Genomic DNA, 25784 nt, shown 5'->3' on the forward strand with positions numbered 1-25784 from the left:
AATCACTTACAGTATATAATTACACTTTGGCATATATAAACAAAAACAACAATTACCAGTCATACGCCTTAAGACCTTAGCTAATGTTAGTAATTAATCGCGGTAAAACAAAGACGATTATGTAAAAAAATTGGCAACTAGACCATTTAGTAACAATAGTTACAGGACTATGGACAGGAATCTCTCCTGTCCTGTAGTGCAGTGAAAGCAGGAATAATAAACCGCCAACCTCCAGTCAGGCTCTTCTATCACCTAGGATTCACAGGAGCCTGAGAGTGGCTGAGAGGACCAGAGGCAGCAGGAGGCCAGGAGTCACTCGTCTGCTTCCTGAGACGAGTCTCAGCCCATACTGGTCCAGGAGCTGCAGGGCCACACCGTTGGTCCAGCCAAAACCCAGCTACAGAGAGGGCAACACAGCCGAGCATAAGGGACGTTTTCCTTTTTATGTCACACTTTAGCAAAGCAGCAAAATACAGTGATGCAAACATCACCAAGAATTAAAACAAGTGGTTCATTTGTGCTGATGGAAATAAAGTAAGAAAACTGAAGTGAAAAGTAGACGACAAGTACAAACAGGGTAGAACATTATACAAAAAAAAAAAAAAAAAAAAAGAGATGGATAATGACAGAAGTGAGGAGAAGTGAGAGTGTACGTGTACATGAGCATGCAGGTGTGTCCAAGTTAAAAGGTACATTGTGTAGTGTTTTAAGTATTTTATTAGCTAAAATCATTCATAAATATGTCCTCATTGGTGTAAAATGACCTCTGCCAATGATCTGACTTATCCTCGTAAAGCGAAGAATTTCTTATCTGTATTTACAATGGACGGGCAAGTCCAAGGAGGCTTCCATGTCGTTCCGCCATTTTGAAAAACTAATCGCTGAGAGAGACATAAAGCACTAGTCTAGCTGTCTAGCTAATCCACAAAGCGTTTTCGTTCAGAGCCAGCGTCACGTGACTGAAAGCAGCTGAAACGGAGAAGGAGATCAGTGAGAGGCGCTTGTCACCGCCCCGGCAAATTTGAATGCTAGTTCATAATGGAGGATCATGCTTATGCCGAGCCACAGGAGAAGGAATCCTCGTCGCCAAAAAAGAGAAAATTGTCACAGTGTTGACACAGGGGCGTAGCACACAATTCTGGGCCCTGTAGAAAGGCATCTTTCTATGGCCCCTCCCCACATCCACGGCTATTCATTCTAGCATCTTTTTGGGCCCTCCTCACATGAGGGCCCTGGGTACTCAGTCCCATTTCCACCCTCTAGTCCGACACCCCTGTGTTGACATATGAAAGCATCAAACTGTATGTACGGGACACAGGATTTTTCCACCCAAAGTTATTGTAAACTCACATTAGGATTGATTTATAAGCACATTTGTTTGACACCATCAACACACGAAAAGAAATACCTGAACTTGGTATTCTCCTCCAGCACCAGGTTTGCCATCGCCGTTCACATCATACTGTGAGGAGGAGGAGGAAGATTACTCATTCTGAGCCAGCTGGGTTATCACTGTGCAACAACAAGCTGTGACATAGTGAAACCTTTAAAAAGACTCACCTTCTCAAACATAGCTTCATATTTCATGTATGCCAACCAGTTTGTCTTGATCCAACGCTGCGCTAAATCAAATGCTAGTTGTTTTGCATCCTCTGAAGGTAGTTTGGACAAACCTGGAAATACGAGACAATTTCAATCATTAAACAAACCCAAGAAAGTCTTTTTTTAACATGAAGCCTACAGGTTATACCTAGTCCCCCAGTTTTAGAAAGATTCAGCAGGGCAGGGATTCTAATCATACAGACTTAAGGCCAAAAATCAGTCCCTCTCTGATCATGTCACACAGACAAGACTAAAAGACAGACAAAAATCACACTAAGTGAGCATTGAGTAAAGCTGGCTGCAGCGCGGTCCTGTCAGAGCATCACCAGTGACGATATAACAAGTGTCTGCTGATCTCTGTGGGTGGTTCGGTCTCAAGCCAAATATGAAATAAAATGACTTTCTGTAGCCTTTAACATGTGCTGTGTGAAGGCTTTGACGCCGGCTTGCAATATGGAGCAATGTTTTTACAATTGGGTCCCTGTTTTGTTTATACTGTGTACACACACACACACACACACACACACACACACACAGATGTGCACACAGATATAATACGTTTTCCTAGAGCTGCAAAGATTAATCAAATAGTTGTTAACTATTAAACTATTTTCATAATCGGCTAGTCATTTCTTATGAATAAAAGTAAAATGTCTATGATTCCAGCTTCTTAAATGTGAATATTTTCTAGTTTCTTCTCTCCTCTGTGACAGTAAACTGAATATCTTTGAGTTGTGGACAAAACAGGAAATTTGAGGACGTCATCTTGGGATTAAGAAACACTGATCAACATTTTAGAAACCAAACTAATAGATTAATTGACAATGAAAATAACCGTTAGTTGCAGCCTTACATTTTCCTGCAAAGGGTGTCACACTATTCCACTGATAACCAGGTGGCTAACACGCTAAGAAATGCAGCAATGCGCCAGTAAAGGCAGGAAGGCAGGGAAGAAGACTACTTTTATAAAAAGAAAAGACTCAAGAACAGTACTTAGTTACATTCCACCACTGCATGTCATCAGTACAGGTTTCAAGCACTTCAGTGTCAGATCAATGTATTGCCGCCTACCACGGATGAGCATGTGTTGCAGAGGCGGCCAGGCGTTGGGATAGTCCCACTGCTGCCCAGACTCCCTCAGCGACGTTGGGACTCCGTTGGGGAACTGGAGAGCACCGCTCCCCTGTACACACAGGAAAAGCAGCAACCATCAGAGCATACATGGGTTAGACCAGTGTAGTGTGTGAGTGCCATCTGCTGGATCACCGTTCACAAAGCACATGGAACATCCTACTAGCTTCTGAGCAGAGGGAGGATTCATGCTCAAAATGGTGGCGGGGAAATAAAAACGAACACAACAATCTCTCCTCCCTCAACAACTGTCGAGAGGCATTTCAGCAAAAATGTTTAAAGTCCAACTGAAAATCAGAATCAGAAAAAGGTTAATTGCCACAATGAGTACACTTGCGTGGAATTTTCTGCGGTGAATGCTGCAAACACATTAGACATAATTATGAAATAAACAGTAAATAAAGAAAACAAACATACATACAAAATAACTGTTGCATAAGAAAAAAAGAGGCTGAATGGGTTAAGTGCAGAATATGCAAATATATAGAATGTGCAATGGGCAGATGTAAAGTCCAGGATGAAGGTTAGTGCATTGTGTAGTGACTAGTGATGGTGATGTATTTAGTCATTCCTTTTTTTGTATTCCAAAATGTCAACGTGTCCCTTTTCAGACAGTGTGTTGTTAGTGGTATTGAAGACTAAAGCCCACAGCAGTATTTAACCAGAGGGAAGTGACATCTGCAGGTATGTTAGTGTGTTTAATGTGCGGCTGCTGAACAGCTCATTAGCTCTCTGATGGAACTGAAGAGGAGACGAGTCATACTGGGCAGATGTGTGCCTTATCAGGATTAATACTGGGTTCTTTCACACAAATGGCATAAATGCATACACCTAGGGGCCACGTTATTATGTGGTGTTGCAGTGCATTATATTCAGAGGTGGTTCTAATGTTCTAGCCCACTCATGTATGGACATAAGGAGGTCAAAAACACATTTCAATATAATGTAGACTACTATACCATATCATTAGAGGTCAGTGGGGAGAATATGCATCTTTTGTAATTTGGATGAAATGACCCTTTAAATAAACTAAATGAGCTATTCTTCCACATTTATTTGTAAAATGAGACCACAATGAAGCCTAGAATGCCCACTAACCTTCAAATACTGTACTGCCTTCTCTGCCATCTCAGGCCGAGAATAGCACTGTGCCCAGACAGGTGCCAGGTTGGAGGGGTAAAACTCAGTGTTTGGAGTGCGTCACCAGGTTGTAGTCGAACCAGGCTCCCCTCTCAGCATCCCACAGCACAGACTATGGCCTCCAGTCTGCGGGCTGCAGTCTGCTCGTACAGGGCAGCAGAGTCACTGTCACCTGGCCAGAAACAGCACACGCACGCACGTTACGTAACAGCAGCTAGGAGCTAAAAGCAGTGTGCAGACCAACAGTGGTGGAAAACGTAAAAGTCCTGCATTAAAAATGTAACTTAAGTAAAAGTATTGTGAAGTAAATGTACTTAGTTACTTCCCACTACTGTACACCAAAGTAAGTTCAAAGGCTGCTAGTCTCGCAGACCATCCTCCACAGCGCTGCGGAGGAGGGTCTGGCTAGTCCACACAACATTCTGAGATGGAAGAAAAACGTGCTCTGGTTTATTGACATTTCTTTAAACCAATTACAATCGTCTTGGGCGGTGCTAAGCGCCGGACACAATGACGGTGCCTCTGCAAAACAGCCTCGGGAAGGAACTTGTTCTGGTGGAACGTGTGTACGTTCAAAAGTTGTTTTAGTCGTGCAACAGAAAACTCAGATTGGACAGATAGTCTAGCTAGCTGTCTGGATTTACCCTGCAGAGATCTGAGGAGCAGTTAACCATAGTCCTCATAAATCCACCGCCGTTTAGAACGGCAACACAAAGAACGAGGAAGGTAACGGACATCCAATCGAAAAGAGGGACATCCGGCGAAATATCTGGCGGCAACGGAGCAATCCCAGAAGTGGAATGTTGTGGATATAGACTAAAAGGCTGCTCACCCAGTATCCTGTGAAATGAAGCGAGAGTCTTCTCCTTGAGGCACAGGAGTGCGTTGAGATCAGCAGGCAGGATCTGGCTGGTACTGGTCTCCCTGAGGGTGCCGTTGTTGTGGCCGTCAGCGTCCGTATACCAGCGGGATGTGAAGTCCCACCCAGACTCTGCACCCACTTTCAGATCCATCCACAGCTGCTCCTTACGGTCTGAGGCAGAAAACAAAAACAGATCAGCATTTCAAATGTGGTAGGTAATCATGTATGTGTTGTTTGTGAACTAGATGTGGAAGAAGTAAAATATGTGCAATTCAATTTTATTTGTAGTGTCAAATCATAACGGACGTTATCTCAGGACACTTTTCAGATAAAGCAGGTCTAGACCACACTATGATTGACAGAGACCCAACAATCCCCCCCCCCCTCCCCCCAGGAGCATACATTTGGTATGACAGCTGCCAGGAAAAAAAACTTCCTTTAAATAGGCAGAACCAGACTCTTGGTGGGCGGCCATTTGACTGATGCAGCCTCTGAATACTTTTTTTTTTTGCAACTTTAGGACATAACTTCACGGCCTTGACTTTGTTATTAATGAATGAATATGAATAATATGAATCTATTCTGCGATGTCTGAGCAAACATTTCGCTGGCAGAAAGATTCTAGCAAACAGTATTTCCTAAAATGTGTGTTCAGCAGCAATACGAAAAATAAATGTCTTCAACATACTGTTATGTATTAATTAAAAGATGCTAATGAGGTTTTCAGAGCACGTTTGTTTTGCACAGATGACCCTTGAATGGAGGGCAATATATTCCACTTTTCTGTTGAGGAGCAATTATAAACTACAGTACAGTCAAAGCCAAGACAGAGCACCACACAGCATTATTGTTTTTTTTTCCCCTCTCTCTCATTCTCATGGAACAAAATGACCATAACAGGGTAATATTACTTCTCATGCTCATAAAGAGGGATTCATTCAACCACCAAGAATATGAGCACTAGTAAACCATTACCATCAGTGAGTCCTTCAGCTAATTCCAGGTCATCTGTGTAGGATTCAGGCCTAGAAAGAGCAAAAGACACGGTTAGTGTGGGTGAAGGCACACCCTACAACACCCACATATCTCAAATGGGTTTTTATTATTCACTAGATTTATTTCAGACGTACCTTGGCAAGCCCACCTGCACATGATACCGGTTCAGTACATGCTCCGCCCCGTTTACTTCCACAGCCACAGAACGGTTCTGCATCCAGAATCGGTACTCCTGCTCCAGAGCTGGTAACGCTGCTCTTAAACCATGCAAGTTTGTACAGACAGCAGGGAGTAATGTTTTAATTCACACTACCTTTTACAGTCCTTAATATCATTACACAAAAGAGAAGTGTCACATTCTAATTGAGTATTTTAGGGAAAAACTAAACACCAGAGGCACTGACAAGACACGAGCACTGAGGTTTTAATGTTTAATAGGCTTTTTTTTTTTTTTCTCTCTATTCTGGAAGAGAAGCGAGGCAGCTGAAGAATGATAATGTGTCTGGCAGGACATCAGCTCCGGCCTAAATATCACCTGAGGAACTCTTTATCCTTGGTTGCTTGATAGTAGCTCTCCACCATTAGAGTGAGGAATGGAGGCTGACTGCGCCTTTCATAGTAAATCCGCCCACCATTTGGAATGAAGCCATATCTGCAGGAGGAGTGATTGGAAAAAGATCTTTTATTCCACAAATCTTGAAATCCCCCCGAGAGGTCCACATCCAAAGTGTACAACTTAGGTTGCTAAATGACTTAATATTCAAAATGAGAAAACTACCTGCAGCGAGCTAGACTTTTTTTTTATGCTATGCAGTAGCGGAATGTAACCAAGTACATTTATTCAAGTACTGTACTTAAGTCCAAATGTTGAGGTACTTGTACTTTACTTGAGGCTTTTTTCATGCCACTTTCTACTTCGCTACATTTCAGAGAGAAATAATGTACTTTTTACTCCACTACATTCATCTGACAGCTTTAGTTACTTTACACATTAAGATGTTTGTACACAAAACACATGTTTATAAAATCTGATGTTTTATTATAAATGAACAACAATATAAGGGCCTACAAGTCCAGCTGAAATGATTAGAACATTAAACACACAACTGTTTGGATCCTTTACACTTTCTAAAATGGGAGGATCTTTCTGCATCGAGTACTTTAAGTACATTTTCCTGATGATACTTACATACTTTGTAATGTTGTCAAAGTATTTTTACAGTGTGGAATTAGTACTTTGACTTAAGTAAAATGATCTGAATACATCCTCCACCACTGTGTGCTATGAGAGACGAAAGGTGCTTTAAGGCTTACCTGTTTACGAGGTAGAGGAAGTTCTGAATCATCCCGTGGGACGTGTCTGTCATCTCTGACAGCAGGAGCCCGTTGATGACCCAGTAGGAGTCCCTGTTGGGCACAGAGCGGCTCACGTCACTGTCTGCACACACGCCACCCACCGGGGGGAGGGGGGCATCTCAGCAGAGTTGGCTGTGATCTCTGCTCGCCCTTACCTGCTGAGACTTTCCTCTCAGACAGACAGCTGAGAGCCGGGCTCCATCGTTCACTCACCAGTAGTAGAGTTCCCTGAAGCGCCCTCCCGGCACAACGACAGGATGTGGGCTGTATATCTGCGAGTAGAGCTCTGGGTGATCTTTAACACCGCTGACCATCTGGAAGAGAAATCAGTTATTTGAAATCTTTGGACTCAACGTGGATGCTTCAGCCTCTTTCTCAGGGCTGCAACTAACAATTAGTTTCATTATTGATTCATCTGAATAATTTCTCAACTAATCGTTTGGCCTACAAATAAATCATCAGAAGATAGTGAATAATGACTTCCTAAAGCCCAATTCAAGGTTCTGTACTGACATTTCAAAACTTTTTTTAATAATATTTCCATGACCATTCATAATGTATAACCCAAACAGAACTGTATAGTATACTTTACTCAAAATGTTAATTATTGTATGAAAATAAACAGAAACCTTTAACAGTTTCGTTCATGTTTTTTTAAAGCATGTGATTATGAACTTATTTCTCAGTGCAAGTCTGAAAAACAATGCGTAGCCCACATGCTATATAATATCTCACGGCTCTCTAATGGCCGATACAAATGGTTTCGTCATTAGAGAGCCATGAAATATTAAATGTACACTTGGCCGGCGTTATTCAAACAAATCAGATTCAGACTCTATTCAAGCATAATGTCAGCTAGCTGGCGTACATGAAGCGAAAGATGGAATTTGGGGAGGAAATTAAGAAAGGTACGTGATGGTAAACAAAACGCCACGCCATCGACACGCGCCAGTGCTACGTTACGTCAACCGCTACGGAAAATAAATGGCCGTTAGGTTACATTATGATTAACTAATTAAGAGTTAATCACGGAAGATTACTGTCAGAGCTGTAACAATTCAAAATGTTGCTGTGCAATTAATTGTCTCAGAAATAATTGCGATTAAAGAATTTTTTTTTTTTTTTTTTAAAATCACATACAGCAAACATCTCCTCACTATTCCCTAGCTGCCTGTCCCCTGAACACACTGTAAAAAAAAAAAACGCGGTCTCTGTAGACAGCCCAGGCTCCACAAACGACAAGAAAAACAAACTGGCCAACCTGCACCACAAAGCACAACAGTCTTCCAGCGCTCCAGCCAATAACCGACAAGAAGGATTTGGGGGGTTGGGGGGTTAGTGCGCGGAAGGGTGTGAGGGGACGGGATGAGGAGGAGGGAGGGGCGAGCTAGCCTCCGTCTTGTTTGAAAATACTTCGAACGTCAACTAGAAGTGCCGTCACCCAACATCACTTAGAGCACCTTTAATAATATAATTGTCTCTTTCAGTAAAACTGAATAACATTTATTTATTACTTTTTAAAGTTTGGAATGAATTCCAGGCTAAATCTTTTATGTGACCCAGATAATGTAATAACGCAGGTACACAGCCTCTTTATTATCATAAAACATTGTTTAACTGTATCCCCTTGTCATTTGTGTTGCTATGAATGTGTATGGGGTGCCACCAACTAGCATAGCTTTAGCTTAACAGTCTGACCAATAATTACTTATATAATTGCAATTTGGCATATCTAAACAAAATCAACAATTACCACTCTGTCATACCTTAGGACCTTAGCTAATGTTAACAATTAATTGCGAAACAAACAAAGAAACTGCGATTACATAAAGACATTGACATTAGACAATTATGTAATCATTGTTACAGGCCTAATTACTGTAACAATTAATTTCATTTCAACAAACAAAACTTTCAAGGATTTTACTAATTACATGACTTTTCCAGGCCTGGAAAATGAGACTTTCCCAGGTTTTCCATGACTGTGGGAACTCTGCCAATTTGACATATTCATATAGCTTGTTGTCCAACAAAACCCAAATATATTCATTGTATTAACTGACTAAGAAAGGATTCACATTAGAGAAACTGAATTAGCATTTTTGCTTAAATAAAAATGACAAAGGATTATTTAATTCCAAAATATTTAGGGTTAGGCTATGTTCGACCGATCGACTAACGAGTACTAATTCATCACCTTCCTGCCGAGAGACTTCCACAGATTATGGATCTTTCCAGCCCAGTTACGTAGTTCTCTGTCTACTATTCCTTCCAGGAACTTGGGCCTGCATAGAAACATCAACTCATGTCAACCAAGTACATTTTAACAATGAATATACAGTACTATCTGAGCACGAGTCTGATAACTGGTTCTCACTCGTCATGCCAGTCTGGTGGTGTCCATGGCTCAAACTCTGACCCTGGTTTCTCAAAGTATGTACTGAGGAACTCCTGCAGTTTGGAAGGTGGGACGGTAGAGTTCGGCGATGCATTTGAAAGGTTGCGAAACGTGGACAAAACATCTGCAGTGAAAGACACAGGGAGCAACAAAAGCAGCCATGTAATCAGTGATGGAAGAAGCAGTCAGATCTTTTACTTAAGTAAAAGTATGCAAGTACCATCAGGAAAATGTACTTAAAGTATTAAAAGTAAAAGTACTCAATGCAGAAAAATCCTCCCATTGTAGAAAGTGTAAAGGATCCAAACAGTTGTGTGTTTAATGGTCTAATCATTTCGGCTGGACTCGTAGGCCCTTATATTGATGGCTAGTTTGATTTATAATAAAACAGATTTTATAAACTACATGCGTTTTGTGTGCAGAAATCTTAATCTGTAAAGTAACTAAAGCTGTCAGATGAATGTAGAGGAGTAAAAAGTACAACATTTCTCTCTAAAATGTAGCGGAGTACTTCAAATTTGTACTTACTTGATTAAATGTACTTAGTTACATTCCACCACTGCATGTAATCAAACATCTTGGGGAGAAAAAAAAAAAAATTTACGGACTTTTTTTTTGCTGACTTACCTGGAGTTTCCCGCAGCTTCATGTCAACAAAGTACTTTTCATCATCAAACAGTTTAGCTTTCTGTACCTGGTGCAAGATGGGCCCAGTGCAGTATATTTCATTGAAATTGATATATCGAGTTGTTAGTTATTAAACAGACATGATAAAGGACATGTGTAGCTTATTGGTACAATATACTGACATCTTGTTAGAGTTTTGCAGGGAAGCAGTAAAACCATGTCAGTCACTAAAAATTAGCAGGTGAGGGCAAAGGTCTGCTGACAACTTGATATATGCTGAAGACAAATATTATGAGAAAATGTCTGTTCACTGGCAGCAGTAGATGGTGGATTCAACCTTTACAAAAACAGTGCTTCCAGGGGTTCAGCAGCAGCAGGCTGAGGTTACCCTATAAACATTTTTGCTAAACGAGCGCAAAACAGCTCAAATCTATCAAAGACAGCAGCCTACATTTGTGGCATCAGAGTGCAATTTCTTTCTGAAGAAATTCAGTGTGTAGAAAATTTGACTGAAATAAAAGATCCTAAGTAGACAAAGTAGAGGCATTCCAATATTTTAGATTGTAAGCATTACAGGAGTTTTAAACTGAGCAGATCAATTGTTTTTGGTGGGAAATTCAAATATATATTTTTTTTTAAATAAAAGGAAAAAAAATATTGAAAGATTTGGGATTATACAAAGTGCCTCCAGACATGTTTTAGATTAACTTATCAGTTTCACAGCCATACATTAACCAGAATTTTCTTTTAAAATCAACAGGAATTCAAGAACAGGAAGCAGTCTCAATAGTCTTGTTTACAAAAACATTTTAAGGAAAAACACTCATTCAGCTTACCTGTCACAAGGTGGGGGGAAAGCACTGTTTACACAGGCTAAAAGAGCCACTGATGAAAAGCTCAATACCACCAAAAAAATGCATCTTGAGCTACAAACCGTGACACCGGAGTACAAGTCAGTCTGCGGTCTGAGAACTTCCTCCAGGTCAGAGTTTATATTAAGACACAACGTCAGCGACGCACTGACACCTAGCTTTGAAAGAGTGACATTAAACAGGACACTGCTGTGGTTGCCAGAAAGATAAAACTTCAGACGCAATAAATTTCAGTGAGCTTTATTTTCAAAACAACTTTCAATCGTATCCAATACTACTCATGACATCCTTTAAACTGAAGTCCATTGTAAAATTAGCTTCACTGAAAAAGAGCTGCCAATTAAATAACGACCAAATTTCCATAAAAAAAAAAAAAATGAACTCAGGCTTTAAATGCTTCACTAAATTTAGAGACTTTAAGTTCTTTACTTTTTTTTTTTTTTTTTTTTTAAATAAGGTTTACTCCACTTGAATGTTTCATGAGGAAAAAACAAAAAATTCCAAATTTAAGGGCAACTTTATCAAACCTTTTTATACCCATTACCATAACTTTGGATCTTTAGATCATGTCATCCTGTTTTTGTAATGCCCAAAGTATCCTCCCCATTTTATTTTACTGATGCATCAGTTTTGAAAGAAAATCCCTTACGGACTCCTCCCACATCCTCCTCGACAGGCAAGGGATAGGACGGCCAGATTGTACACAAAAGCTGTGTTATCGTAAATGTGTTGGAACTATCGAGAGGATGAACGTGTGCATCAGGGCAGCAAGAGCACTAATTTAACCACCCCACAAATTAAAAAGAAAGAAAAAAAAGAAAGACCTTAAAGAATGAGACGATTTAGTTACAAACTATCCAATTTAGTCACCCAATCTGGGGCAAGATGCTCTTGTCTCAGTCTTTAAGGTTCTCATCATGGCAGCCACTGGCAGTAATGCAGCATTCCATCAAAAAGGTAGCAACTACATCTTGAGGGATTGTCAATTTTAGCCCTGAAAGCATTTGCTGCGGTGATTACTGCCAGTGGGCTGACAAGAGACAGACAGCTGCCAAGTGCCTGTACAATTAGATCTCTGTTCACTCATCTAACGCTTAATTTAAATTTATTTTATTTTTTTTACAAATAAAGCCCTCCCACCCAACCCATAAGCCAAAACAGCCAAATTCGATGTGCAAGTATTTAAGGGACAACGATAGAGCCGAGAGAACAGGGATCACAGTCCTAACCAATGAGAAATCAAATAGTGATTTTAAACGGATCAACACTGTCACTCTTGTTATATTTTTTAAAAACAGCGTTGATTAACTGTGCAATACTACTTCTCATTGATTAAAACAGTTGAGAGCATCTCACCATAACAAAAGGGGGAACCTCATTTGCAAAAAGGTTCCAGCTGAACATGTGGTCAGTGGACCTTAACGCAAAATTAGGTTGTCATGTTGCATAAAAATGCAAAAAAGCAACTGTATCCCAAACCTAAAATATGAAAGCAATAAAGGGCAGAGAAATAAGTCATAAACTCAGCAGTCTGAGGTGCCCAAGTTATTTTTTTTAAACAAGCAGTCTGACTAATAGTAATATGTAATCCTTTGTGCCCATTCCCCCTCAGTGCCAATGGGGAGATGTTCTGCATCACACTGCTCTCCCATCTGGGCGTCATGGGTGTACAAAAAGCAGTGCAGTCAGTGTTATTGCCTGAACCCATCTCTCTGTGCGTTAAGTGCAGCTCAGTGCTCAGCTTGTTTTTAAATGGGGCATCTTTTGTGGTTAGCTGGTTTTAATGAACGCCAGCTAACTTGCAATGCACAGAGACTGAATTCATGCTACATTTTAGGTCAGATGGTTCATTTTGATGCATTTGGCCAACATTCTTTAGAAGGGGGGTAAATAAATCCACAGCTTCCAACATTTGTGAAGCAATGTAGCGATGCTTAAAGAGCACATAGATCAATGTAACAGCTAATACCTCCCCCAGAAAACAAATTCTCTGCCAATTCAGCTGCACTGCAGCGAGTAGTACTACTACATGATAGGATATTATTTTCTCTTCCAATAACACTATAACTGGGAGATCTTAGAGCACGTCTCAAGAGTCCGTTTCACAAGTTAAGGCTGGTGACAACAAAGAATGAATTACTCAAATGCACAAGCTTAACAAAGCTATCTGTCTAGACTGAACACTTGGTAACACTGGTAGCAGGAGAATAAGGGCAACTATTTAAACAATACCAGTTTAAGTGCAGCTTTGAAGAATTGCACTCGCCATCAAATTTGGAGGCGCTAAAAAAAGATTATCAGCGACAAACTGCCTCCAAAAACATTTCATGCACAAGGTCATGTTTTAGATTCTAATATATTCTGCAATTTCTAAAATTATAAATAAATTCACAGGCCAATGTTGCAGATCAAACAAACTGGCAGTTAAGGAAACGGTCTCCAGTGCTAACGAGAGAAAGGGTGGGTGGGTGGGTGGGGGACTTTTCAGTTTGTCGCCCAGCCTTTTGAACTTGTTTAAAACAATCTTAAAATGAAGGTATATACACAAGGTGAAAGATGCACCCCACATGTTGGCTGCACATCTCGCAGAATTAAGCATGGCCATCCATAGGAAGGTGAAACAGGACAAAAAAGAAAAAGAAAAAAAAAAAATGCATTCCCACAATTAAACTCCACCAAAACAGGTATCCTCGTGACTCATGGTGTGGAGGGGCTGCTTATTCATTTGTAGTGTTCTGATGCTGAAGACGGAGGAAAGGTTCTGGGTCTTTTACAAGCACACGCTTCTCCACAAGCAACTGGACAGTCTGGCTGTCTCTCTTGGAAAAATATCCAGCATTTCTGTCCATGGAACGTCCAAGTTTGTCCTCATTTAGCAGCCAGACTCAAGTGTAGCTTAGCCAGCAGAAAGATAATGCAGACCAGCCGCCCTCCTAATTATCTCCATTTCTTGCGAACGAATGATCCAACCGAAAACAGTTATGAATTCACCAATGCGATCTGACGTTAAATCAGCGGTACCAATTTTCAATTAGGTGAACGTGAGTGCAGTGTATGAAGTGAGCGACATGGCGGATAACGGAGGGTTATTACTTTAGAACGAGTTGAACTGCTTGTTAAGGCACTTGATACAAATTGGTTAAAACTTTCAAAATAAAAACATGGCGAATGGAGGGGTGTCATGTAGCGGTCTGTTGGTGCTGGCTTTGTGTCATTGGTGGATATGAATCTTCACAATGTGCATTGATATATTTTTCGACTTGGTCCCATGCTTTCCTCCCGGTGCTTATGTCTTCAGGGTGTGGTGGTGCAGCAGCTGGGAGCCCTATAAAAAAGGCAAATGAGTTCTTCCAAAAACGCGTCCATCAAAATACACATTCCTTATGGTGGCATCCAAAAAAGGTAGACAAACAAACTGTACATAAAAAAAAAAAAACTAAAAAAAAAACAAGAACTCCAAGACAGGGGATGAAAAAAGATACAAAGGGGAATGGATGATGGACTCATCTGTAGAGAGATAAGAGTGAAATTAAGTTTATTACATTCTCCTGTTAAACATTCCTTTATATCATATATTTAACTTTATAAACTGAATAGGTTTTAAAATCAGGACCTTCTGTATTTGGACCAGAAAGCCCATGCATAATAAAAAGGTGACAAATATAATAGGCTACACTGACAATGTGTCATACATACACGTATTTAAATCAACGGGGCCAAAACACTTGATCATCCCTAGATTACTTATTGATTTTTAAAACAGGAACTTCTGAAAATGACAAAGAATAGCCCTCCTGCAGCTGCTAGAGACTGAATATCTGGCTCAAGGACACCCCAGTTCATACAAACATTGTGTTCCATGGGGCTGTAACAATATTTCAAGTTGAAAAACTGCAGCCTTGTCACAGCACCAATTGCATTAAAATGGCATATTATGCTCATTTTCTACATCTTTCATCAGGTTTAGCAGGGGTAACAGAGGGGGGGGCATTTTTACTTGGTACATCAGGAAATGCACCATCATGGCAATGACAGCAATAACTGCCAAATTACCTTTAGTTGTGCCAGTGAGTTCTACTTATAATAAAAAGGGATGCAACGATCACTCCTTTTTTCAGACCAAGCTTATGATAATTACTATTACAGTTCTAACAATGACTTTTGCAAACATTTTATTTTCATCAGATGTTTGTTTTTAAAAAATGTAATAACTTTTTTCACCAGTCAACTGGAAACAAACTGATGCAGAAGTGCATTTTACAACAGCTAGAGTTTCTCAAGAGTTTACGAGGTGCGATTAATGCATGGTCCTGTCGGTGCCCATGTGCTTCGTCGTTTGTTTACATAACGAACTGGGAAGGCAAAATGTTGTTGGAGCATTTTCCAGTTCCGTTTCTCCCTTATCGCCGACTCTGGCAGCGGCCATGGTGTCTTGAAAATTGCAACTGCAGACTACCGCTGAGCTGCGTTTAGCTACCGATTGTTGCACGTCGCAGACTGACTCCCAGTGTTGGAATCCTTACGAGTGAAATACAGCCACAGTTTAGGCGGTTTAGCTTTAAGCTAAAACGGCCTTAACTGTAGTAGTTGTACGATTTACATATGCACAGTAAAGGACCTGATACAGATACTCTGTGCATACCTAATACCACTGACCCAGCATGCCAAATAGCACTAGCACAGCAAGATGTAATGTCTGCCATTAAAATCAGTCCAATTATAAATCTTTTGGTGTGTTGAAATGGTTGCATTGGCATCAAAAAGACGGAGAAGCAGCTAAATGATCCGGGAACTATCCTGAAAGAGGAAATTTGTGTATTTTGGCCGTCGGTGTCTGTGTACTCACTGGCTCATGGCTTGAGTTCTTCGCCACTCTCACTGTGGTACTCTGCCACATATAGGCTCTTGTCAATGATGCCAGGGATGGGCTTGATCTCCGTCCCAAGCTGCTCCTCAATCCCTTTCAGGTTGAAGCGATCATCGTAAGTGATGAGGTTGATGGCCAGACCCAAGTGTCCAAAGCGGCCTGGATATTAAGGACAGGAGCGTTTAAATTACTTTATCGTTTGCTACCCAAAAAAATAATCTTTGTACAAGAGGCTCAGTAGAAAAGAAAAACCACCAATATGGGCCCTTACCAGATCTACCAATGCGATGAAGGTACGTTTCTCCCAGCTTGGGAAAGTCGAAATTGATCACAACATTCACAGCTTGAATGTCAATGCCTCTTGTGAAAAGGTCTAGAGGAACAGGACAGTAACACCAATATCATACATCTGGACCAAATGTTAAGCAGCAAGAATTTCAAAAAGATAAGCACTTTATTTCAACCCACGAGTCACTACAAACTGGAAATAAAAGATGTAAACAATAAGAGTCCTTAACAGCAGAAAACGTGGACACACCTGTGGAGGAAGTCTAACCAACAAGGCACCACAGAAGTATGTGCATGAAATGTGTCACCACAATTACACAGTAGTACCGAGTCACACTTTCGTTTCGCTTTATTTTGACTCTCACAACCCTCCAATATAATCGGCGGATCTGCTCATAGATTAATCCTCAACCTTGTAGTGCAATTTCAAGTTATGGACATCATTTCTTTCAGGACAACCTGAGTTATCAGGTTATCCTGGGTTAACGTTTTGTGTAATATTATTTATGATCTCATCATTGCGGATTTATTGTACAAATGCTCTGAAAAGACACTGCAGATCCAGTTGAAAACTAAAGCCTTTGTGTCACTTTGCGCCGTGCATTTGTTTATGTCGGCACATATGAAGCTTAACAAAACAAATTTTTATTCATTTTTTGCAAGCAGGAGCAGCCCATTGACTTTCAGTTGAAGGATTTACCCGCCAAGCTGAGTGATGCAACAATCACTGAAATGTCATCACATAACTTTTAAACAAGAACAGAAACTCAAGCATTACTATTTTTTTTTAAACTAGCAAAATATTACATCTGTCAACTCAAGACTGTGCGTTTAAAAAGCTAGGTCAGCTGTAATCTGATCGGACACGCTTTGAAAAGTCAGTGGCAAGCAGGGTTGATTTACCAATCATGTGAACTACAAGCTCAGCAAGTGTGGTAGTTATAATGCATCCACAGTAGCTGTCGGTTGCAATGAAACAGCTTCTAGACAATTACACAGTTATACTTGGAAAAATCTAGTGTCGGTACGTGCACGTGGCTCTACCACTTACCAGTGCAGACAAGATTCCGGCAGAGGCCATTTCTAAAGTCGTGGAACACACGGTTGCGATGCTCCTGGAGAGCAGAAAAGAGATGTCATGTAAACCTCATGGTTGATTCTTCAGTACAAGACATTTAACATTTATGGGCTGTGGAAAAGCACCATGTTACGGGTATGTAGCTCTATTGGCTATAATGAACAAGGCCGCAAAACTAGGCTGCAGTGTGAATACATTAAATGTATTCCAGGCAACCTCTAATAGATGACAAATAACAAGACACCGTCCAAAAGCTGTTTGTACATGTTGTACAGTTACCCAAGTGTCAACAGGACTGTTTCTCATTGGTGGAAAAACCTGGCAGCGGCAGCAACACTCCAGAAATAAAGCATTGGTGTGGAACTGTAGCAGCACATCTAATAGAGATACGTGCACGTCTGCACGATGTACCACTTTAATGCACACCAAAAGTAGTAAGTAGCAGCTGTTCTGGTATGCATCCATCGCCACCTGTGTGTATTTTGGTCTTAAAGCTGGTAGGTGATATTTCTGAGGCAGTACTTTGAGCTGACCTGTCTCATCTTGGCATGAATGTAGAAACATGAATAACCGAGCTGGGAGATCTTCTTGGCAAGGAGCTCCACTCTCTGAGAGGAGTTGCAGAAGATAATAGACTGGTTGATCTGGAGCTGGAGAGGAGAAAGGGAGAAGAAAAAAAAACAAAAAAAAAAAACACACCAACAGCAGTTAATCCCAGTGAAATCAACGTTTGAATTCAAGTATCCAATAATTAACATGCAATGCAAAACAAAAATGTTAAAATGGACTCAAACAGCCCTTTATTTATGACAGCAGCCATTTGCATAAAAACCCTGCAGTCAAGTTGGCCTTCAAGTGCAATAAAGGCAATGCTTACCCTGGAGAACAAGGTGTTAAGGCAATGGACCTTTTGCCTTTCAGTTACATAAGCGTAATACTGAGTCACACCCTTCAGTGTAAGCTCCTCCATCAGGTTGATCTCATAGGGTTTCTGCAAGTGTGCATTCTACAAAGCAGGTGAAGACAGGGGTTGACAGCTTGCGGTTGAGCTACAAATTACGAAGGCTGATTTGTGCATCAGCAATAAGAAATGATCAAACAAGACAAAACAAAAAATTAGAAATATGTACCATAAACTTTTGCACGCTGAGAGGGAAGGTTGCAGAATAAAGCAGAATCTGCCTCTGTTTGGCCAGGAAGCCCAGCATTTCCTCCATCATAAGCACAAAGTCCTGAGACAGGAGTTTGTCAGCCTATTGAGCAGAGGGACATGGGAGGAAAGGCACATTGAGAGCTGTCGGGGAAGTATTATAGTTCAAAGTAAATGAAAAATAAACTATTTAACTCACTTCATCCAGAACGACCATCTGCACTTGATTGACTTTAGCCACCCCTTTCTTGATGAGGTCTAAAATCCTCCCAGGAGTGGCAATGATCACATGTACTGCAAAATAAATAACACATTCGTCAAAAAAAATAAATAAGATACACAGGATTTGCACTAAAGAATGATAGTGTTATGACTTGGCTGAGGATATTAAAATGTGCAGCTTTCAGCATAGCGTTATGAAAGTAAAGGATCAGGTCTATATCATCCTGGCAATATTCAGCCACTGATGACTGTGCAGTAAAGAAAGCTGTATCCAGTACTTCAGTGGGAAATCTGACAATATTCACTCAGTCACAGAGCAGGCGTTTAAATTAACTGGCACGTTTCAATCGTCAACACAACTTTAGGGGCGCAGTGAAAATGTATCAAATAATGGGTTTTTCCTTCATAAAAAAGGAATACGGGGAGACATCTACAAGTAAAGAGATTTCATTTATTTGAATAGAACGAGCAGCCTATACTAGCTTTTTGATTATTTCTGCTTCAAGATATGAACACAGCATTTATTATGAAGACAAACCGCAGTAACGTAATGTGAGGAAATTGTGACGTTTACCCGTTTCGTCGAGTCTCATGATGTCATCGCGTAGGTTGGTTCCACCTGTGGTTGCCATTACCTTGACTCCACCCATGTGTTTGCTGACCTGGATACATATTTGGCTTACTTGCAGAGCCAGTTCTCTGGTGGGCACTATGACCACAGCTGGAACAACAGAGAAACACTCATGTGATGGAGCACACATTTGTTTTCTCCAAACCTGAGCCAGCATGAACAAAGCTTTTTAGAACCATTAAAACAAATCCAGTCACAACAACTAGGAGGTACAAACTGCGAGGAAGCTTCACACACAAGGTTGCAAAGACACCTTGATTAGAGCTTTTACTTAGGTGTGATATACAGTGCCAAGAGAAAGTACTTTTACACAGTGGATGATCATTCAACTAATTTACTATTACTCAATTTAAAAGGTCCAATATGTAATATATTTACTGTAATAAATCCAAGTGTGACCCCAATGCGTCAGATGTTAAGGAAACATGCTAAGTTGAAATACTATCTTTTCTGACAACAATGCTAATGTCAGTATTTTCTCCTTTTGAAATTTCCGTTCCGTGACGGAATTTCTGTTTGTGTTTCGGCCTGTGTGTTGTCAACTGCCCAGTTTGACAGCCAGGCCTGGTTGCCAGATATACCTTTAAAAACATAAACCCAGCGCGCTACAGCTGTAACGTTAGCCACGAAAGCAGCAAAAACGGGATCAACGGAGATGTATTCTAACCGAACTAAAAAACAAAAAAAACTGCATGTTTCTAACAGTCGCGTGACCAGAGACGTTACAAACTCCGGGTAAATATTGGAGATGTATTTGAAAGATGGAGACAGCTTAGAGCCCAAAAGGACGCGTTGGCTAATTTCCTCCTGAACAGCTAAGCATTAGGTTCAGGCTAATTTATCATGGCTACTAGGGACGGGCATTTTATGGCATTTAAACATTTGTGTACTCAGATTGAATTATATAGCTGGAGTACCCGAGTTGGTTACTCGCACTAAAAATTGAGACACAGCCAGTAAAGTGATCCCAACTGGTCCTGGCTAACGCAGCCATGCTAACCCTGCTAACTGCTAACGTTAGCAGAGGACCAGGCAAGCGGGCCACGGCTGTTTACAACGTGTAGCCTGTTCAGCGGCTGTAGCCGATAACGGTGAGTTATTTGAAGCCAAGAGAGGGGGGCTGTAAATCAGGAAGAGAGGACTGTGAGTTTGCAGTGTTAGGCATTGTTGCCGTAATTCTAAGCCAATAAAGTGTGTTCAGTCGGGTGGAAAAGGACGGCAAGGTAGTGGTATATTTAGCGGTTCATACCGTAGCTAATTCTAAGCCGAGGAAGTGCGTCTGTCTGGCGCGTGGAAAGGGCGGTGAGGTTGTGGTGTTTTTAGCAGTTTGTATCGCAATTCTAAGCCGAGGAAGTGAGTCTGTCAGTTGGGTACAGAGCTCTGCGTGAGCACGGGCTTTTGTGACTGTCAACATAGCCAGCATCTAACGTTAGCTACTCCGCTGTGCTGTGAAGTAATGTCTGGCTATGTGAGACAAGCGGCTAGCAACATTGTTGGATGCGCCGGTCTCAGCCTGGCAACCAACGTGAACTTCGAGTCTGGGGAGGAGGAGGGGGGGGAAAGACGACTCTCTCCAGTATTTTGAATTTGTACTGCAGTAACTATTTTAAATATTGCACCTTTAAATATATACACTCATTTAAATATATACACTCATCTCCAACTAACATTTATTTGAATTATCAAATGATCTTGAGATTAAATTTACTATCTAACCGGGGTTATAAAAAAAAAAAAAAAAAAAAAAAAAAAAACAACAAGCAAATATTCACATTTTAAAAGCTGGAACCTCAAACTGTTTGCTTGAAAATGACGAGTGACTGATTAAGATTACATCTGACATTTTGACATTTACTGTAGGAGAAAATGAGATTTCTCTCACCTTGTATGCAGTCCCTCTTCAGGTCAATGCGTTCAAGTAAGGGAATGAGGTAGGCTCCACTCTTTCCCGTGCCATTCTTAGCTCTGGCCAAGATATCCCTTCCTGACAGTGCAATGGGAATGCTTTCCTCCTGTGCAAAAAGTAGTAAAAGATTCATACTTGACACTACTTTTTAATGCAGTCAGTGTATTTTTGGCACATACCAAATTATGTCTGCTCTAACAAAATATATTCCAACATTCAATTCAAAGGTTTGGTCACTATTAAATAACATTCTACATGTTATTTAACTTTATGAAAAAAAAAATAGTAACCGTCCCAGGTCATTGGCCCACTAATATCCCATTCAGGCCGCTCAGCAATGCAGGTTAAACCCTGTTAGGGGGCCTGTCTGAATGGGTCAGATGAGGAGAACTCAAGGGATAATCAAAGTCTGGGAACCATGAATGTACAAAACGTCATGGCAATCAATCCAACAGCTTTTGAGATAACAGGACCAAAGTGGTGGACCGACCAACATTGCCATGCCACTATAGTAATAATAGTTTATATAAAATAGTAATCCGCTTTTTTTTGCTGCCTCACCAGAGTCTGACCTAGGACCGAACCCCCCCCAAAAAAAATAAAAAATAAAAATCAATCCCATAAAAACCCTGTACACTATATTTCAATTAGTCATTTAATGACAGAGAATCAGAGTGTGACCAATACAATTGGAATTCCTTATTTTAATTAAGGAAAAGGTATCAAAGAAAATGTTGGCAACGTGTCAAAGTCGTGTTAACAGAATGACTGCCAGGATTTTCCAAACACACCAAAACTCTATAATTATGAAAACATGCACTTCCTTAAGCAAGACACCTTCTCGTCCAGCTGCCAAAAGAGATCAAATCAGAGTTGTGTCTGAAGGTACCTGAATTGGAGATGGCTTCTCCCAGCCCATCTCAAAGATTCCCATCAGCAGCTCCCTCTTTAGGCAATAATCTTCAAACTCGTTGCCTTTAGTTGCAGTCACATCCTGTAATCATAGAATTATATACTTCATTAGCATTTGGTTAACAAGATGTATATCATGGGTTTGTAAACTAATGGATTATGCCCAACTGATAATGGAAAGGAAGAAAGTTTAAAAAAAAAAAAAAAAAAAAAAAAAAAAAAAAGGTTGTCTAAAGTGTCAACCAATTTCAGAAATTCCCAAAGAAAACTGCTTTTCTTTAAACTAATCGACCGTTAGTAGCCCTCTCATTAGCTACAGAACGAATATAGAAATAAAAAAGGTAACTAAAATCTGTCAGTCATGTAGCAAATTCATATTAGATCCTGAGTAGAAGAAACATTAAGAACACTAAATCGGACCACTGCAACAATTCCAATAAAAGACAAACCTATAAAAAGGTTTTTAATAGCATGACTGTGTAAAACGGTGGCATGCAATTATGTGCTTTATTAAAAGTACTCAATACCCATAGCTAAGAACCCAGGCATAACAGCAACTGTATGGTTACCACATAATAGTTGACAATGCATGTATATGACATGGCATTATTTTTATAAGGAGCAAAAGTTGTATGAGTCAGACCTTGTTCATGGTAATAGTAAAATAGTATGAAATGAAATTCCTACTCTTCATAACAATAGCTAGGCTTAGGAGGATTTGCTAGCATGGCTGGAAAGCCAACAAAAACAGAACTTGCTGGGTGTTTAATGAACTTAAAGACGTTTAAAAAAGGACTGCATAACCGTGACATAACAAGCAAAGGACCTGTCAAAAAGCACAGGTAAAACCGGTATCTGTAGCTCAGAGGAAAAAAAAAAAGAACTTTCTTGTACCAACCGAAGTTTTCATTCTCATGTCTTTTGGGGGCAATTTCAAATTTTTCTTCCAGTCATCTCCAGGCCTGTGGAGGGTAAAGCACGAGTAAACAATAAGAATAACAAAATAATTTACAGTAATAATTATAGTAATAATAAAGAAAAACGTACTTGATGACAGCGTTGGTTGTAGGGACCGGAGGGGAGTTACCATTGTTGATTGTGCCTTTCATCTGATTAAGTTGCTGTAGTAGAGGGCCTCCACCTCCACCTGGTGCTCCAGCAGGCTTCACCGGGCCTCTGAGCTGTCCGTTCTGGTTGGACAAGCCCAAAATCACTGGGTTCTCTGTCCTGGCGGTACTCATGTTTACTGAGCTTTACTTTTCAGTTTCAATAGCAATGAAATCTCTTAAGTCTCGAAATGAAGTGAGCCCACTCTGCTGGGACCACTCAAAGCACAATATTGTCCTTCCCTCTTGAGACTTTAATAATTATCCAAATGTAAATGTTCAAATGGTTTTTTTTGTCTCAGCAGGTTCCTCAACAATATTGTTGTTTCTGGGACATCAAGTGTCAAAAACAAATTCCTCTCCTCTTTATAGAAAACGTCTAAGCATGGATTTCTTCAGCAAATTAGGGCTTATCATAGATGTAATCTGCCATTTTTTTTATCGAAAACCATACACCAGGAGGGCTAAGCTAGCTTTCAAGTACTGGCAGACTGTTTAGCTAGCCATCTTGTTTAGCTTCACTGAGCCGCTGCGTCCTTTCTCAAGTTTCTTCAACCCTGAAACATACGAGACACAGTCAGACACATCATACCCGACCAAAAAAAAGTAACATTACAGTTGAATGATGATATGTGGCAAAATACATGCTGTATTTAGAGGGTAGCTAGCTAGACTAATCGAGTTAATATTTAACGTTAGCGGATCAACTACTGACAGTAACGTCAGATGGCTGGCCTTACGTCAGAAGTTAGCCTACATAGCAGTGGGTCGTAACGTTAATGTTGCATGGTTAACCCTTGCTAACATGGAGACGTTGATTTGCCGTAAGTCAACCACACCAGTAGTTTCTATACAATGAAATGACCTGCCGCTTGAGAGGTCGAAAGGATAAATGTCTGAATACATGACTGACATGGAGCATTTGCTCTCTGTTGTATCCAACCAACTAGAAGGGAACAAGCTAACGTTACCCAGCTATTAACTTAGCCACGGACATCTGACTAACTAGCTAGGTTAGCTAGCACATGAAGCTTTAGCTTCACGCTAATGTTGTGCTAGTTCGGTAACGTTGAGCAACGTCACAATACCGAATTCAGATTTTTTTTTTTTAATCCAGTCAGTATGTTATACCGCTAGTGCAAATAATAATTGACACCTTTTCCAATTTTAGCAAACGAACAAGACTGGATATCCACCATTAGCTAACTAATGTCAGCTAACTCAGTTGACTCCATTGCCGTGCTAACGTCAGGTCTGCTAGCAAGCTAACAAACTTGCTAACGATGGCGAAATAACATTTACAGTTAACGCTAATTGTAAAAGTCATCACGAAATATTAGAATATCATGTATATAGTTTGGATGTACATGCATTTACCTTGGATAACTGAAATAACCGGCTTCCTACGCGTCGTACTCAATTTTTAGCTGACTACGAAAGAGTCTTGTCAACCAACCGTTCAAGATGGCTTCCACTCGTATTTGAACCCGCCCCCATCCAAGTAATCAGCTGATTTCATTTCAAATCAAGGATTTGATTTGGGATTTACCCTTTACCTACAGGGCGTCACGATGATACTTCAGACTATGTTAAATGGACATCCACTCCACATGCATCAATCGAGCCCGAGTTTTTGTCGGTCTTGTGTAACAGTTACTAACAGTGTTCTAGCTAGCTAGTTCATTCAAAAGTAACGTGATGTAGCCTACATTAATCTATCTTGATTAGTCTTGAATGTATCCTTCCTTGGAGACTATGACCTGGATGAGTGAGAAACTCCACAGACATTCATCTAACGTTACTTCCTTGGCATTAATGCAACCGTAAACTGTAATACGAACACATAATTTTAACGGACTGATCGCTTGTGTGCCTTCTACCCTGGGTCAATACACAACAATGTAGTTAGCCTTCATATCACCAAATATACTGTGCATGCCCTGCTATTTCTTTTTCTACCCAAATTAGAGATTAAAATAGCAAAGAATAAAGGTGATAGAAATATCTGACAAACCCAGAGAAAATAGTGGTTTATTTGTATTGTTGCGAGATCTCTTGTTTCTGTCCCTAGCGTTTATAGACAAATATTTTGAAAGTATTGGAATTGTATTACATAGCCTAACCTGCAGACTGCTCCATATCATAGCCTACCATAACCAGGTTTATAGGGACTACATATTACAATCAGGGTTCAGAATTCACTTTTTGTTCCCCAGCCAAAGTGGCTAGCGAATGTTTAAATTCCACAGCCACTCAATAGACCACCTACCAGCCACCTGCATATTTTACCTAGTAGATGGTGCTAATTTGGAACACTGATTACAATTGTAAAACATGTAGATTTAACAACTGAGTAGTTCTGCATTTAGAAGTGTCATGTGGATAATTGGGCATGGTTTTTGTGTATAATTTTATACTGGTGCTGCTCTCAAAAAGTAACAGCAGATTTATATACGTCAATATAGACACCATGGGTCAGATATAAAAATCTGGAATCAGTACTAAATATCCATGTCTTTATTTACCAGGGCCATAACACTGACAGCAATGTGCTCTCTTCTTCAGGAATGCCCTGTTCATGCTCACATGGCTATTCACACCTGGAATCTTCCCAGTACAGTCACAGTCTGATCTGCTGGC

At 40.4% G+C, this 25784-nt stretch overlaps 2 protein-coding genes across 6 annotated transcripts; both read right to left on the minus strand.

The window, feature by feature from the left end:
• On the minus strand, positions 1-11211 carry treh (trehalase (brush-border membrane glycoprotein); the record flags this gene model as incomplete). Its single annotated transcript, XM_031286966.2, is given in 17 exon segments — positions 1-397; positions 1409-1462; positions 1561-1673; positions 2674-2785; positions 3832-3919; positions 3921-3986; positions 3988-4045; positions 4706-4906; positions 5711-5760; positions 5866-5988; positions 6267-6383; positions 7046-7138; positions 7301-7401; positions 9285-9372; positions 9465-9609; positions 10113-10213; positions 10949-11211. Coding segments are annotated over 17 exon segments (1911 nt in total), but the record flags the coding sequence as incomplete, so codon positions are not given.
• ddx6 (DEAD (Asp-Glu-Ala-Asp) box helicase 6) lies at positions 11209-24743 on the minus strand. Of its 5 annotated transcripts, none has more exons than XM_036001403.1 (14): positions 24522-24743; positions 23086-23701; positions 22937-23000; positions 22016-22120; positions 21103-21232; positions 19164-19310; positions 18567-18661; positions 18348-18470; positions 18095-18223; positions 17751-17867; positions 17191-17254; positions 16123-16224; positions 15831-16010; positions 11209-14309 (listed from the first exon to the last, which is right to left on the minus strand). In XM_036001403.1, the coding sequence occupies exons 2-13, from the start codon at positions 23277-23279 to the stop codon at positions 15835-15837; spliced, it is 1446 nt and encodes a 481-aa protein (XP_035857296.1). In that variant the 5' UTR covers positions 23280-23701; positions 24522-24743; the 3' UTR covers positions 11209-14309; positions 15831-15834. The 5 variants fall into 5 exon arrangements, with proteins under 5 accessions (XP_035857296.1, XP_031142827.1, XP_035857295.1 ...); XM_031286967.2 differs by having other exon boundaries at positions 11209-14491; XM_036001402.1 differs by having other exon boundaries at positions 11209-14491; positions 24701-24722.
• Positions 24744-25784: the final 1041 nt, after the last annotated feature.

This window comes from Sander lucioperca, chromosome 5 (genome assembly GCF_008315115.2).
Source record: "Sander lucioperca isolate FBNREF2018 chromosome 5, SLUC_FBN_1.2, whole genome shotgun sequence".
Taxonomy (NCBI): Eukaryota; Metazoa; Chordata; class Actinopteri; order Perciformes; family Percidae; genus Sander; species Sander lucioperca.